Source organism: Alternaria rosae, assembly GCF_020736505.1.
Source record: "Alternaria rosae strain MPI-PUGE-AT-0040 chromosome Unknown BKA58scaffold_4, whole genome shotgun sequence".
In the NCBI taxonomy this organism is placed as follows: Eukaryota; Fungi; Ascomycota; class Dothideomycetes; order Pleosporales; family Pleosporaceae; genus Alternaria; species Alternaria rosae.
The window spans coordinates 2,293,086-2,307,793 of record NW_025763573.1 but is presented as its reverse complement, the minus strand read 5'-3'; the positions used below and the strand labels follow the sequence as shown (position 1 = coordinate 2,307,793).

The window sequence follows — 14,708 nt, the reverse complement described above, 5'->3', positions numbered from 1 at the left end:
TCAAATGCCATGCTTGACTAAGCCGGCTATTTGCGCACTTGGACCCTGAATCTCATCATTTCGCCGCCGACACTCGGACAACCGTGTCTGGGCCTCTGCGGAGATTGACAAGTCTTAAAACACCACAACATGCCTCACTTTCACTTGCCCCCTTAAGTTCTTCTCCAAACTCATGAGAGCTCACAAACCGCCATCATGATCGCTCCTTACTGCGCCTGGACCCGTGTCGGCTTGAGGCGCATTCCGAACGCCCCTTCCCCTCGGAACAGCAATCCCGGCACCTTCGAACGCGCACGCAACAACGTCCACCCCTCGAATGTCGTCCGTAGACCGCATGTCTCGAAGCCGAACACAGCAGGCAGAGTGGCGGAGAATGCGCAGACGATTCCTGGGCCAAGCTGGCTTTGGCTCCAACCCATTGTCGGACCCTTCCGCGCATACGGTCGCGTACAACAAAGGAGGCCATACAGGACACAACTCATATCTTCGCTCGTCATATACTTCATCGGCGACCTCGTTGCGCAAAGTATTGCGCCCGAAGAAACTCAGAAAGTGGCAGAAAATGCGGACGAGAAGGGCTGGGTTCAAGAATGGAGCGACGGCCGTGACTGGGCTCGGACAGGGCGAGCGCTGGTAATTGGAGGACTCAGCTCTATCCCATCGTACAAGTGGTTCATGTGGCTGTCAAACAACTTCAACTACAGCTCCAAGATACTGTCGCTCTCGACAAAGGTGCGTGCCCCTACCTCATAATCTACGAATGCTTGCTCATTATCCAACAGGTCTTCATAAACCAGGCCTTCTTCACACCATTATTCAACTCCTACTTCTTCGGCATGCAGTCGCTTCTATCCGGCGCTACGATACCCGAAATTGTCGAACGCATCAAGAACACAGTGCCAACAAGTTGGATCAACAGCTGCAAAGTCTGGCCGATGGTCACGGCATTCAGTTTCACATACATCCCCATAGAATACAGAAGCATATTTGGTGGTGTCATTGCCATTGGGTGGCAGACATACCTAAGCCTGCTAAACACAAGAGCCGCGGCAAAGGAGGGGAAGGAGAATCTAGCGACACTCGACGCACCCGTAGTCGTCCGAACAAATCACGCTAGAGTCGAGCATGGGATGTTCGGGCAGAAGTGCGCTGCGTAGACCACGGTTACTACGAAACCACCTCGGAAGTCCTGTTGCTTCGTGTTGCACAAGGCGGCCCACCATACGACTATTGTCGAAACATTCGTTTGCTGAACCCACAGCGACCTCTATTTCCTTTGTTTGATTACAATAATCACAAGACGGTACATTGCGCATTAGACGGAGTAAAGGATTCGGTCGATACCACGGGCGCTGCCTAAAGAAAGCGCGAACACATCAGTCATCTCATCAGAATTTTATCTATTTTCGCATGCATCTTGTTTGCTTTTCTGGCTTTCAGCCCCTAACCCACGGCCCACTCAACAACAAGACGTACGGCGGTTCTCGGCCCGAGGCTCTAGCAATACCCACGCGGCACCCACGCGGCTCCCACTCTGCTATGCCAGACGCACGTCATTTACACGAAAGAAGGCTCCTTGGAACGATAAGATCCGCTACAATTGCGACAGATGTCTGAATTAGGAGTCAGGGCCGTGGCAAGCGTCGTGTGATGTCATCATGTCGACCGCTGTAAATATGGACATGAAAATAATTCAAACAATTCGTACATACTCTTCTCTTTTGAACAGGCACGTCTAAGTTCTTTTGGGACTATTCTTAGCGCCTTCTTCACATTTTCATATACTACACTTCCACTATGTCTACATCTGCAGGCCGGCGCATAGACGAGGAGGCCACTACATCATGGCGGCAACGTTCTGAACTCGAGAAGATGGCCAATCTACCACAAAACCTGGACGATGAACTCGCAAGGCTTGACAAACAGTTCTGGATCTCCGGTTCTAAGCTAAAGGAAATTATTAGCCGTTTCAGAGAAGAGTTAGAAGAAGGCCTCACCAAAGACAAACAAGAGGGCATACCTATGAACATCACTTGGGTGCACAATTTGCCTTCGGGGAAAGAAAAGGGCACAATACTGACCATTGACCTTGGTGGTACAAACTTGAGAGTCTGTAAAGTGGATCTGCATGGAGATGAAGGCAGGAAACAAGGAGATGGGAAGCACAGCATGGAGCAAGAGCAATACAAGTTACCAGAGGAGATGAAGACTGGGGATGCTGATAGTCTCTGGAACTTCGTTACGGAAAAGGTGGCGGCATTCATCCACGATTGCAAGCTTCATGAGCAATACAGCGCGGAGAAGCCCATGCCACTGGGCTTCACATTCAGCTATCCAGCGACACAGAAACGTATCGACCACGCAGTCCTGCAGACATGGACCAAAGGTTTTGACATCAAGGGTGTAGAAGGTCAGGACGCTGCGAAGCAACTTCGAGATAAGCTGCAAGAAAGAAAGCTACCAGTCGAATTGATTTGCGTCATCAATGATACCGTCGGCGCCATGGTGGCCTCCGCCTACAATGACCCAGACACGATTGTCGGCGCCATCTTTGGTACTGGCTGCAACGCAGCTTTCATGGCCAGCCTTTCGAGCATTGGAAAACTAGACTCCAATGACGAGAGAATCACGGATGCATCATCGCACAACGGCGCGACAAAGGGTGAAGAGAAGATGGCGATCAACTGCGAGTATGGCGCCTTCGATCAAGCCGGCCGTGTCCTTCCCCGCACAAAATACGACGAGCAAATCGATGCAGAGAGCCCCCGACCTGGCGAGCAGAGTTTCGAAAAGCTCTCCGCTGGTCTCTACCTAGGCGAAATCTTCCGTCTCATACTGATAGATCTCCTAGATCGCGGTTTGGTCTTTAGTCAGACTTCGAAGGAAGATACAAAGACAATACGTGAACCATACAGTATCGATACAGGCTTCCTATCTCAGATAGAAGACGACGAGTCGCCCAAATTCACCAAAACACGCGAACTCTTCCACTCCGCACTCTCGATTCAGCCCACAGACGTCGAGATCGAACTCTCACGTAGACTAGCTGAGATGATCGCTGTGCGTGGTGCGCGACTATGTGCTTGTGGTGTAGCTGCCATCTGCACCATGGAAGGTATCGAGAAGGGCCATGTAGCTGCAGACGGGAGTGTGGCGAACAAGCATCCAAAGTTCAAGAGGAGATGGGCTAAGGCTTTGGGTGAAGTGCTTGGATGGAAAGAAGAAGAATGTGGAGGGGATGGTCCAATTACGATTACGAGCGCGGAAGACGGGAGTGGAGTTGGTTGCGCGATTATTGCGGCTATGGAGTTGGAGAGAAGGGTGAAGACGAAGAGTCGCTAAGAGAATGGATTATGATTGTGATGAAGAGAAATATGTCGTAGAGCAATTTGTCGTTGACCGAATAAATGCCGTGGTCGTTGCTTCTTGGTTGGCTTGAGCCTAGCTGTACCGCGCTCATCTACCGAGGTACTTGTGCAGTCGACTGTGTCTCAACACGTCGAGGCAGAGTAGTAGTTTACCTTTAACCTCGTCAAGGACATGAGTATCAATTTTTATGGATATTGTGCGTCACCAGACCTGCACTGCTGATCTAGAAGGTCGTCAACATCCACTGTGCTTTTTTCTAGTTCGCCCAAGGTACGACAAGTTGACCTCGGCACATGGAATTTTGAAGAGGGCACGATGTGTTCATTGAATCACACAGATGCGCTCGTCCGTCCAGCTCCATACACAGCCTCCTGAATACTAGCTCATAGCTACGTTCTGGCTGCGAGGCCACCCGGTACGGTTCGGCGAGAAGCGAAGATCTTTGCACCTGGGATGAAAGGATCAGCACGTGTCTCCTGCATCTCCGCTGTTTCTATAACAACTCTCAGTTCCCAAGTTGCTTTTGATGCTGTTCTCCGCGATGGTTCACGCTGCGCACTGGAGCGTTCAGATCTAGATGCGTTGAGATCTGTCATGGACCCTGGATCTCAATACCAAACTTCACTAGTCGGCGATCTCGGTCTGCCGCCCACGGTTCACCCACAATCCGACGCACATCTTACCCACGGGTGCCAAACGGCACGTCGCGCCCCCGCAACCAACCAGCGATCAACTTCACCAACAACGCGCCGTCATCAAGCTAGTGTCGCAGAAAGACGTGGGACCTGGTCACGATGTGCGGTGTGCTGTTGGTTGTACCGCTGGCAGAGGGCGTGTGGGCCCGCGAGTACGGTGGCATGAGGTGTAAGAGTGATGTATCATGACAAGACCCGTGGGGAGGTTGTTTTTCTATCTTTTTTGGAATATCCGGGTCTGTCAGTGTCGAGGCACGCATGCACAGGTTGAGGGGCGGTGCACGGGCAAGTGTACCGGCGCGGTGAGTCTTTTCGTCGGCGAGCTCGTGCAGATGCCATGATGCAGAAGAGGCGGTATATAACGTGGAATCGACTTCAGCGGTCAAGAACACAGGAAATCGTTATCTCTGGCTACCGCGGCTACCTCCCAGGCGACGATCTTTAAACATAGCAGATAGTCCAGCACATTTGCACACCGGACCTCGCTTACCGAGACACCATCAAATCACCAACACATGGCTGGCGACTACCAGCTCCACACCGCAACTCCAATCCGCTATCGGGAAAACCTCGGAGTCACATCCGCGTGCTCGGCACGAGGCCACACCCACGCGATCACAGGTCAAATGTTCGCGCCAACACCATATGACTGCACCACGCCCCCATGGCTTGTACAAACCAGCCCTTTTCCGAATTTCCCCGTGCAGCAAACCTCGACCAACACTTCGCCGGCATCGCCTCTCGCGGACCCACGTCTCCCACGACCAGCGCCTCGTGAACACTGCCTGCAAGATGACTTGTTCTATGCATTCACACGAGACGCCTACTTATCCAGTGAGACAACCGCCGCGAGCCAGGTAGCACGAAACTTGCAACTCTATTATCCTCCACAACAGAACACACATCGTACACTCCCGTTACCGAGAGTCACCAAGCAAGAACCCAACAACAACCACAACAACAAGTTGCAGTTCACCAACCCGTTCACACCCCTTACGCCACTCACACCTTCAACTTCAAACCCTTTCAAGATGGAAGTCACAAGCAGACCACTCCCATCATTGCTGCCCCACTCCGGCCCCATGGCATCAAAACCAGTGAGCAGCGCTGCTCCCTGGTCATTCCCAAACCTCAAGAAGAAACGCCGTCGTCGGGCAAGTCAGATCTTCAACATGAACTTCAGCTTTGGCTTTGCGTCTCGGCGAAAGAGTCAAGATCGCTCCCCTGAGGTTAGCCCACGAACATCCATATCGTCGGCTTCTGGCTCTCCAAGGTCGGACATGGAGGAAAGCCGCAAGAGACAAAGAGTCGATTCAAGAGCAACAGATGCTGAAGCTCTCTTCGCCTCTGAAAAGAATAGCACACTGGCAGACTCCGAGAAGACCTTGACAGTCTTGGCGCCCTCCACACGGTGTGACACCACCGGTGAAATGCATCCAGGTCAACTCGTCGACTTCACCTCCACACCTGTTCCTACCGTACCGGAACCGATAGTTGCTCCTGCTCCTGCACCTGCTCCTACGCACAGCAGCCCAGCAAGCGAGTTCGAGCTTCGCCTAAGTAGCGATGCCTACCACGACTACCTCGCCACCACCCAACGACGAAGATCCTTCCCTGCCGGTGAGTGGGCAGCACGACGAGTCCGCGAGGAGTTTCAGATGCTACACAAGCTGGAGAAGCTTGAGACCAAAGTCGAAGATCCCTTCAAGAGGTTCAGGGAGTCTGCGAAAAGACTATGCACCGTGGAACGGAAGGCAAAGACTTCAGCCACTACGTCTTCCAACATCATCGCACCAGCACCCGTTGCGAATGCATCGAATGGACCTTGCGAACTCCACCGTACACCAAGCGATCCAAGCACCGAGGCCTTCCTCAAACATGTTCGCGCAAGTCTCGATGCGAGGAAGAAGGAGAACAAGATGAGCGAGCGCGGGCGTTCGTACTCGATCTTTGAGGATGAAGTAGAGAAGGGATTTCTTGACGACGCGCCATTATAATGGTCATCTCCGAGCTGGACTTGAGGGATATGTATCAACGATTACTTGTTTGGATTAGGCATTGTCGCATATCGACACCGGCGTTTTGAGGGCTGGATACCCGTAGTATATCCTCATTTTAGCGTGCATATGTGCTTTCCAGAGGTCGGTCGGTTGACTCGACTTCTAATGGATGAATCGATACCATTTTCACCACACCACAACAACATTTCTCCCTGCTTCTCTTTCTTGACTCTTATTTGCATTGTACTGCTTCTTCTCCTAGTCTATAGGGCACCTGCAAGTACACCCCATGACGCTGCACCGATATTTCCAATAGCAAAGTACTGAAGTGTGGTGTTCTTGAATGGGTCTATGGTGACGATGGCCGTAACGGTGGTGATGAGGGCGATGAAAATGGGGTAGACAGTGAGTCGGAAGACAGAGTAGGCGAAGCACGGTAGCATGATCGCTTACTGGGTGATATGCGGTGTCGAGACGTAGAGAATAGAAGACGGAAAGTGTGAGACGGAAAGATGAATATAGACAGAGCACGAAAGTGCTGGCAGAATAGAGAGAAGCGAGGGTTTCCGTCCTGTGGTACTCGCAACCCAAAGAGTGTCGCGCATCCATCCAGGGACAATACCACAATCACTCAAAGGTGTTCGAGCACCAACCTCAGAACACCGCATCCGACACACTTCCAGCGTATCACATCCTACCGACTCCTCCACCTAACACCCCCAACCCACTTAACCCACCCCTCAACACTCTCCCTTTTGTCGACATCCTCCTCCACACCACCCTCTTGTATCAACTCGACTGTATAAAAGTTCTTAGCCAACTCCTCATTCCCCGCCAGCCTATGCACAAAACTGTGACAAGCCCTACACAACCACGCCACGCTATTCAGCTTATCCTCTGTATGCCACCCCCGCTTCCTCACGCGCGCATGCGCTGCTTTAGGGATGAGATGGTGGTATGTCAGCGGCACCCAGTCTCTGCTGCAGAGCTCGCAGGCGGTGGCGCGCGTGCTGCTCCAGATTGGGGGCGGGGCGGTGACGGCGGAGATGTATGTTGTGAGGAGCGGTGTGAGGAGGTTGTGTTGGTCGATGGTGTCGGAGGTGGGTGGGAGGAGGCCGTAGCTTTCTAGGCTGTCGATTGCGGTGGGTGGGATGGTGTGCAGGAGGGCGGTGGAGGTTGAGGATGACAGGGGCGTTGTGTAGAGGTCTTGAAGGGACGGTGAGTCTTTGAAGATCGAATGCGTGAGCGTGCGCAGTTCGGCGGGTAGGAAGGGGAAGATTAGGGTGCTTAGGTACTGGTTCTTCTGTTAGTAAGGCTCTAGAGCACGCTTGTAGGTGTATGTTCGTAGGGTTGATGTACTTCTATGAATTCGCCCAGGTCTTCTGCATCCGTTTCTTGGGCCTCTACCACCGTTGGTACAACCTCCTGTTTGACGACCTCATTCTTCCCACTCTTTGACCCCTTCTTCGCATGTCTCTTCTTCTTCGGTTTCGGCTTCTCGATCGGTGCAGCTAGAGCCTTGAGGACGGGTTCGCTCAGGCAGTCGCGGAAGGTCTCGAAGTTGGATTGTTCCTCAGCAGGTATTGGTTCAGCCATGCTCAACAGAGTCGTAACGCGATGCGCAATGATACGATAGGATCTGTACGTATATGCGCATGATGGGAAGTATCAGTGGCATCATTGCGATGTTCATATAGTGGAGGGAGTGATGACGAAGTCGTGAACCTTCGCGTTCGCGAGGCGAGGCACTAACTCGCGGGGAAGCACAAGGGCGGCTTGAGGGCTCACAGCTTACATGTGAACTCGTATCTGCTATCGAAATTTCTAGACGCAGTGCAGTATCAGGGCTGCCTGAATGTGAGATGTTGTGTGTCGGTCACAGGGTGTGCATTCATCTTCTCAGTCTTGGTACATTGATCACGGCAAGCAAAATGGTGTTCGTGGTTCGTGAACTCGGATCACACTTGTTTCTTCTTTGGAACATCCAGCAGGCTACATGGTATACACCATGCCGCCGTCCTGTACTCGATTCTATCATCGCATCATGAGCATCGACCAGTAGCTCGAAGTGGCTACGCCGTACGCCAACCATGCAAACCGGAAGCGTGGAACGGAGTGCGTTCGCACACATACACTGGCATTCGGGCGTCGCAGAGGTAACTGGTAACGTCGCGAAAGCTCCAAGCCTAACAATGTCCGTCAGACTTAGGCCTTCTTCTTGCCGCCCTTAGCAAGACGGTCCGCCTTGCCCTTGGCCTGCTCCCGCCGCCTGTTCTCGCGATCCATGAGCTCCTTCTTCTCCTTTTCCAGCTCAGCACGTTCCTCGGCCTCAGCCTTCTTCCGCGCCGCCTCAGCATCCCTACGCTCGCGGACCAGCTTTAAGCGCTCTAGGTCGGCACGAGCCTGCTCGGTCTTGCCCTCAGCGTGTAGTTTATCGTATCGGTCCTTGCTGGCTTGTGCCTGGAGAGCCTCACGCTCGCGGCGGGAGAGCTGAGACAGGTCTTGCTGCTTGCCTTTGCCCTTAGCAGCAGCAGCAGCGGGCTCCGCGTCTGGGTCGACGGGTGCCTTTGCGGCTTGTGTACGTGCTTTCGCAGTGTGGTTTGGGTTCGCGGGCATATCGTCGTCTTCCTCTTCGGAGGAGTCGGTGGGCATGTCGCCTGCCTCGGGGGTCTTCTGTGACTTCTTCGCGATCGCGGCCGCCTTGCGCTTCTTTGCGAGTTCACGACGCTGCTCGCGCGTCAACTCTTCTTGTGCGGGCTTGCCATCCTCGTCGCCGGACTCTTCCTCGGAGGATTCTTCCTCTTCGGAAGACTCTTCGTCAACCTTGTCGGGTTGTTCCTGCGGTCATCTGTTAGACAATCTTTGTGACTTTGGGTACATCAGGTACTTACACCCCACATGCCAACGACCTCGCCATCTGCGTTCAGCGGTTGTAGGTCGCGTGAGAACTTCTTGCCGCCTCCGCGCTTGACCTTGTTGAACTTGCCGCCGCGACCACGTCCTGCTGAAGACATGTTGTGTGTCTGAGTTGTTTGTGTAGAAGTGGAACGTGTTCGGTATCGAGACTGCTTGCAGGTCGAGTCTGTATGCTAATCGAGGGACTTTGTCGGTATCGAGGAGTCGGGGTTGCGGTTGAATCTTTAGTTCTTCTCGCAATACTTCGAGCCGTGGGAAGCTTTAGTGGAGAGTGGGTAAGGTGCGTTTGTGTAAGGATCTCCGTTCACAAGGGTGGGTGTGAGAGTACAGGTCTATCAAACTACGGGTCGTTAGCTTCCCACCCCACGTTGTTCGCCGCATACAGAGTCTTTACTCACCTATTACGCCCAGAATTCCTTCTGATCCTCGAAATTGCAAAAGAGTCACTCCCACAGGCCGACAACAAAACCCCGCGCCGCCGCCCAAAATCCCCTGCCCCACCATACTCGTCACACCCAACGCGCCAGCCTTGATTCGCCCACCTGACCCTTGCTTTATGGCTAACCCCAACCATGCAAGCGCCCCTTAGTCATCCGAAATCTTCGCAGCCATCAAAATCAACGCGTCGCGCGATCCTCTTCTGTTCATTAAAACTGAACACCCCATTATTCACTCTGTGTCTTCCACTCAATGAAGATTTGGAGGGGAAAATGGAGGTTAGAATGATTATGCGTTCGCTTACCCCCTTCTCTTCTGCGCTTTGCGCTGGTGGAGCGAAGGTAAATATATTGGACGGTACATACCTCTCTGCCTGCATGTGATGTTGCGCTCGCCACTCGATCGAGTATGTAAACACCCTAGTGTCGTCGTTTCGCACTCGCTGAAGCTATGATAGGAGGCAGGCTTATGGTGCTGCTATCGTCGTCGTGAGCGCAAAGTCCCCGGTATCGCGCGTCGTGATGCGTGGCGCGTCCAGCAAGCCAGAAGTGCCTCTGCCGTCTCCTGCCTGTCTTTAAAGTGCTTCTGAACCTTTGCACACGATTTCGCAAGAAGAACAGGCAGCAATTTGTCTGTGTCGATCTACTCATCGTCGATTTGGCATCTGCAATTGTTCTGAAGCCTGGAAAATACATACTTCAGGCTTCTTTCCTTGTACTCCTACCCCGACTCTCCGGGACGGCCACCCCCTCGGTACAACAGTTAGTCAGGCTGGATGGGAGCTCGACTCGATGCTAGGCGCTATCCTTTGGGTCATCAAGGCGGTGGCTATACTCCTGCCAAGCATGCGGCAGTCATGCGGCAGTCTGAGCCTGCGATAGGTCAGCCTTTGGATCGTGAAGAGCAAGGTAAACTCTAGGCTGGGCCCTATGCACGGTCTCATCTTGGACACTCAACTCAGTTCTGGCGTTGGACACTGGATCAAACTAATTTGGCTGACAGTTCCTAGCATGTCAACAATTGCGAGAAGCTGAGCATGTATGCGCAACATCACAACATCGCAAAGCAGTAGGAGCTGTTTTATACCATATTGATTCTGCCAAGCCGCTGATGGGCGAGGCAAGCTACCTGAGATCATGAGACGTCCTCGCTAGGACCGTGATATCTGGATATCGCAAGGAAAGATTGAAGAGAATACCGAATCACCGACTTTTGATGCACTGTGAACAGATTCACGCCATCGTCGCAACCAAGTCCTCCACCGTGTTCCGAAGCACTCAAACCATCCTATCCAGCACTACCCATGGGCCCGACATCTTCCGTTCCTTAGATGTACCACATAACATCCTTGAGGCCACGTGCATTCTGCATGGGCATCAGGGGGGCAATCTCTACGTTCTGCTTGGATGAGCCAGTAGAAGACTGCTGGTCGGCCTTGGACTCCTTCTTGCCGGATGAGACCGGGTTGTCGTTGAGATGAGCACGGGAGCGGTCGGCGGCCAAGTGAGCGTAGTAGACAGCAGGGTGCAGAGATACCGGAGTAGTAGAGCGGACATAGTGGTACGAGTGCTCGAAGATGAACTGCTGAAGCTCGGCAGACAGCCACTCACCCTCGTTGAGAATGCACTGGTAGTGGATGGGGCGAGCTGTACCCTTGATGGCGACGTGGGCGCAGAGATAGAAGTCGAACTCGAACGGATGGGTGCAGCCAGACTCTACCAAAGTACCGGGAAGAGGGTTACCGTTGCGGTCGCCCTTGCCAGACTCAGGGAAGAAGCGGATATGGTGGCGCTTACCAGCAATGACGACGGTGAACCTGGGGATCTCCTTGCAGCCCAGCTTCTTGAAACATTCCTTCATGTCGTGGACCTCTTCCTCGAGAACGGCGGCGTACTGGCCCTCGCTCACGCCATCTCTAATGTAGAGAACACGCTGAGGAGGCTTGCCCTGGCCAATCTTCTGCATCCAGTTCTTGGCCATGAATCCGAAGTGGTCGTTGATGTTGGAGGTTGTGACCATCTCCACGCGATTACCGTTGGTCTGAACCTCAGCCCAGTACTTGGCAAAGTGGACGTCGGCGGATACGGTGATGGCGGCGAAGGACGCAGCCTCGCCTGAAGCGGCTCCGGGAGCAGGGTGAGAGACGTCGGCGCCAACGACCATGGTTGGAATAGATGCTGACTTCGGGGCAATCTTGGGAATGAGCTGAGACTTCGCAACCGAAGTAGCTCCGCCAAGCTTAGCGTTGACCTTCATGCAGACATTGGAGATATACTGCGGTGATGCCGACATGACATGCTTGGCCTGAAGAACCTGCGAAGCCACACCGAATCGAATGTCGCAAGACTTCTTGATACGGCGGTAGACGTCGACATTGCGGTCGTTGACGACGAAGAAGAGAAGATTAGGTGGCATGGCGTACTTGTTGCCGGTCTGGTTCCAGACCTTCTGGATCATCTCACCACCATCAGCAAGGTTACCGGGACCCATCCATGGCTTCTTGCCATGCTGAGGGTGGGCAGCTACAAGTCCACCGTGGGCTTCGTAGATCTGGACAAACTTCTGGAAGAAGGCTTCAATGGCTTGAGGAGGAGGACTGCCACGGCCTTGAACACAACATACACCCCAGGCCTTGATTGGACGCTCCTTGTTGTTCATGGCGAACTTGCGACCGTCGAGCCTCCAGCGGCCAGCGATCATGTCCGCAGGCTTGATGGTGGCCTCCTTGGAACCGGGGCCGAAGTGAACAGTGGGTGAAGGAAGAATGCGAGCTTGAACCTTGGCAGGCGCGGGGCTAACCTTCAGGCCGTAGTGACGGAGGTAGGGATCATGCTCCCAATTCAGGAGTCGGACTCCAGACTGAACAGCGGCCCAGCGCTCCTTGGGAAGGGTGACGGCGAACTTGATCATGTTGGACGTCTGGGTATCGCTGAGCTTGGTGTTGTAGCGCTGATTGCCATCGATCTTCAGGACGTCGACAGGCATATAGACAGGCTCCTTGCGGATCTTCTTGGTCATCTTGACTACCGGCAGACCAGCCATAACGGTGACATTATACTTCTTCTTGAAATACTGAGCAACTGAGATCTTCTTGGAACGGTCATCGGGATCTGGGAAAGTCGCCTGGGAAGCGTCTTTGTCGACGAACTCATCAATCGTCCTGAGGTTCAAAGTTAGTACATCTCGCGTATGTAGTCGGCAAACCGAAAAATATCTTACCATTGTGTAGGCGGTTTCGTATGCATGGCAGTAACTCCAACCTTCTTGAACTTGCGGAGGTCCTTCTTGAGCATGGAGCCCTTCCAGTCACGAGTGGCGTTTTTGTACATGGTGGCGAACTGAGGCGGGCTACAGTTGAAAACTTGACCAATAGCGCGGGTGAGCTCTTGAGCACGCCAGAAGGTACCGTTGGCGACATCGACGTTGACGGACAGTGACTTGTTGAACTTGTCGTCCAAAACGGGGCGAAGGGAGGCGAAGACACCCTTGAAAGCCTCAACACCACCACCAAGGTCGAAGCGGACTTCTCCGCGCTGGAAGAAGGACTTCTTGATCTGGGTGTACTGCTGAGAAGGCCACTCGCGCATGACATGGTCAAGGAAGTTGATCGTGTCGATACACTCGTTAGACCAAGAAGCTTGGCCATTGAGGAAAGCATTCAAGTTGATGAAGTCGACCTGACGAGTCCAGCGGACGTGGATGGTGTGCTTGTTGCCACGCGCACCTGGCTTGGTAGGACGGCCTTCCTCCTCATCGAGATCGACAGTGATGCGGGTATCGTCACGGGGCAGGCGCTTACCGGACCAAGCCAGCTTGTTGGTGTCCCAGACCCAGAGGTTGGCGGGCTCACCAAGCTCGGACTTGACAGTAGGGGAGTTCCAGATCTTCTTCAGCAGGACACGCTTGGTGTAGTCGAGGGCGTCGCCGCTGTAGTTGAGCTTGTAGAAGTTAGTATCAAGTCAAGCTTGAGGTATGAGGAGACTTACATCATACTGATGGACGACACTGTTAGGGGCCTTGATGACGTTGAAGGTGTTGAGCACGATGTTGGCGGCCTTGCCGAACTGGTTGAAGTTCTTGGGACGTTGAGGAAGAGAGCCCGGGATGGTGAGCTGATGGTCGTTAGCAAAGAGAATGTTATTGTGCCTCGGAGTGTAGAGGCTGGTGTCCTGGTAGAAGCGATGGGGAGGGGCATCTTGGCCAACCATAATGAAGATGGGAAATGAGGGAAATTGGGATTATGAGAATAATGGGAAGGGATCGTGGGACAGAAAGATAACAGAATCCAAATGATGTTTTGGAAAAGAATGAGGGCAAATATGAGAGAAGGGCAAGCCACACGGAGAGATAGCTCTTATGCTCACAACCTGGAGAGCGTATCCATACCAATCATGGTAGGATGCGAGCCCGAAGCTGTTTGCATTGGGGCAGTGCGGGGAGGTATGTTTGCACGAAGAATACATGCAAGATGCACATGCGGCCTGGGACAGAGGGGTGTTTGTACTTACACCGCGAGCCTGGTACCAGCCGGCAATACCAAGGAAATCGGAGATGTTCTTGAGGTCTCGGGGATCGGTGTAGTCGACGCAAGCGCGAACGTTGGGATCGCGGTTTCCGTCGACACGAGGAATGGACTTTGGAGCGGAGCGCTGAGTAGGACCGCGAGACTCAGAGGAGGAGCCATTGGAGGAGCCGTTGGACTGCTTCTCGGCCTGCGCGCGCTTCTTTGCTGGACCTGCCATTGCGTACTCTAGAAGTCATATTAGCGGTGTTCGAGAGCGAGGACGCGTTTGCCGGCGGCGTCAACCACGGCATGGGGCTTACATCGTCAAGGCGATAGCGGAGACACGTACCTTGATCTCAGATCTGAGTCGCTTGCGGGACTGGCGTTGAGGGCGTAAGCGTTTGAACCGGATTGCTGATCGGGTCTGAGGCAAGTTAGCAAAGTTCAAAAGTAGAAGCTGCGAACTGATGTGCTCGCGACAGGGCGATAGAACAAAAAGCTATGTGCGACAAATCATGGAGAGAGACGGCATACAAAAGTTGCGTTGTTGCTATCGATGAGATTGGGTGAAGTGGATGAAAAACAAAAGGTGAGGCTGATGAAGTGATGGTAAGCTACAAAGCTATGCCAAGTCCGGGTCATGGGGTAGCGTCAAAACAAAGAGGGCAAGAGCGATGAGATTGCTGTGGTGACTGAGCTGATGAGAGCGGTAACTGCGCGGCAGGTACCAGGACCTCGACGTGACACAGAGTACGCAGTGGCAGCACGGTGATGATGATCACCATC

At 53.3% G+C, this 14,708-nt stretch overlaps 6 protein-coding genes across 6 annotated transcripts; 3 read left to right on the top strand and 3 right to left on the bottom strand.

Annotated features, from left to right (window-relative positions):
• Positions 1–41: 41 nt before the first annotated feature.
• On the top strand, positions 42–1,284 carry BKA58DRAFT_158567 (uncharacterized protein). The gene is made up of 2 exons (XM_046164920.1): positions 42–732; positions 783–1,284. Exons 1-2 carry the CDS (start codon positions 196–198, stop codon positions 1,155–1,157), a joined length of 912 nt encoding a protein of 303 aa, XP_046026600.1. The 5' UTR covers positions 42–195; the 3' UTR covers positions 1,158–1,284.
• Positions 1,285–1,797: 513 nt separating this feature from the next.
• Positions 1,798–3,342, top strand: BKA58DRAFT_439099 (hexokinase-domain-containing protein; the record flags this gene model as incomplete). Its single annotated transcript, XM_046173644.1, has 1 exon — positions 1,798–3,342. One exon carries the CDS (start codon positions 1,798–1,800, stop codon positions 3,340–3,342), a length of 1,545 nt encoding a protein of 514 aa, XP_046026599.1.
• Positions 3,343–4,579: 1,237 nt separating this feature from the next.
• BKA58DRAFT_312559 (uncharacterized protein) lies at positions 4,580–6,061 on the top strand (the record flags this gene model as incomplete). The annotated part of the gene is made up of 2 exons (XM_046167387.1): positions 4,580–5,755; positions 5,819–6,061. The coding sequence occupies 2 exons, from the start codon at positions 4,580–4,582 to the stop codon at positions 6,059–6,061; spliced, it is 1,419 nt and encodes a 472-aa protein (XP_046026598.1).
• A 571-nt stretch (positions 6,062–6,632) lies between these two features.
• Positions 6,633–7,964, bottom strand: BKA58DRAFT_158603 (uncharacterized protein). The gene is made up of 2 exons (XM_046164922.1): positions 7,424–7,964; positions 6,633–7,358 (listed from the first exon to the last, which is right to left on the bottom strand). The coding sequence occupies exons 1-2, from the start codon at positions 7,658–7,660 to the stop codon at positions 6,759–6,761; spliced, it is 837 nt and encodes a 278-aa protein (XP_046026597.1). The 5' UTR covers positions 7,661–7,964; the 3' UTR covers positions 6,633–6,758.
• Positions 7,965–9,159, bottom strand: BKA58DRAFT_158602 (casein kinase substrate phosphoprotein PP28-domain-containing protein). Its single transcript, XM_046164921.1, has 2 exons — positions 8,956–9,159; positions 7,965–8,902 (listed from the first exon to the last, which is right to left on the bottom strand). The coding sequence occupies exons 1-2, from the start codon at positions 9,076–9,078 to the stop codon at positions 8,270–8,272; spliced, it is 756 nt and encodes a 251-aa protein (XP_046026596.1). The 5' UTR covers positions 9,079–9,159; the 3' UTR covers positions 7,965–8,269.
• Positions 9,160–10,744: 1,585 nt separating this feature from the next.
• BKA58DRAFT_312769 (Piwi domain-containing protein) lies at positions 10,745–14,160 on the bottom strand (the record flags this gene model as incomplete). Its single annotated transcript, XM_046167400.1, has 4 exons — positions 10,745–12,578; positions 12,638–13,356; positions 13,405–13,530; positions 13,927–14,160. The coding sequence occupies 4 exons, from the start codon at positions 14,158–14,160 to the stop codon at positions 10,745–10,747; spliced, it is 2,913 nt and encodes a 970-aa protein (XP_046026595.1).
• Between the last annotated feature and the right edge of the window lie 548 nt (positions 14,161–14,708).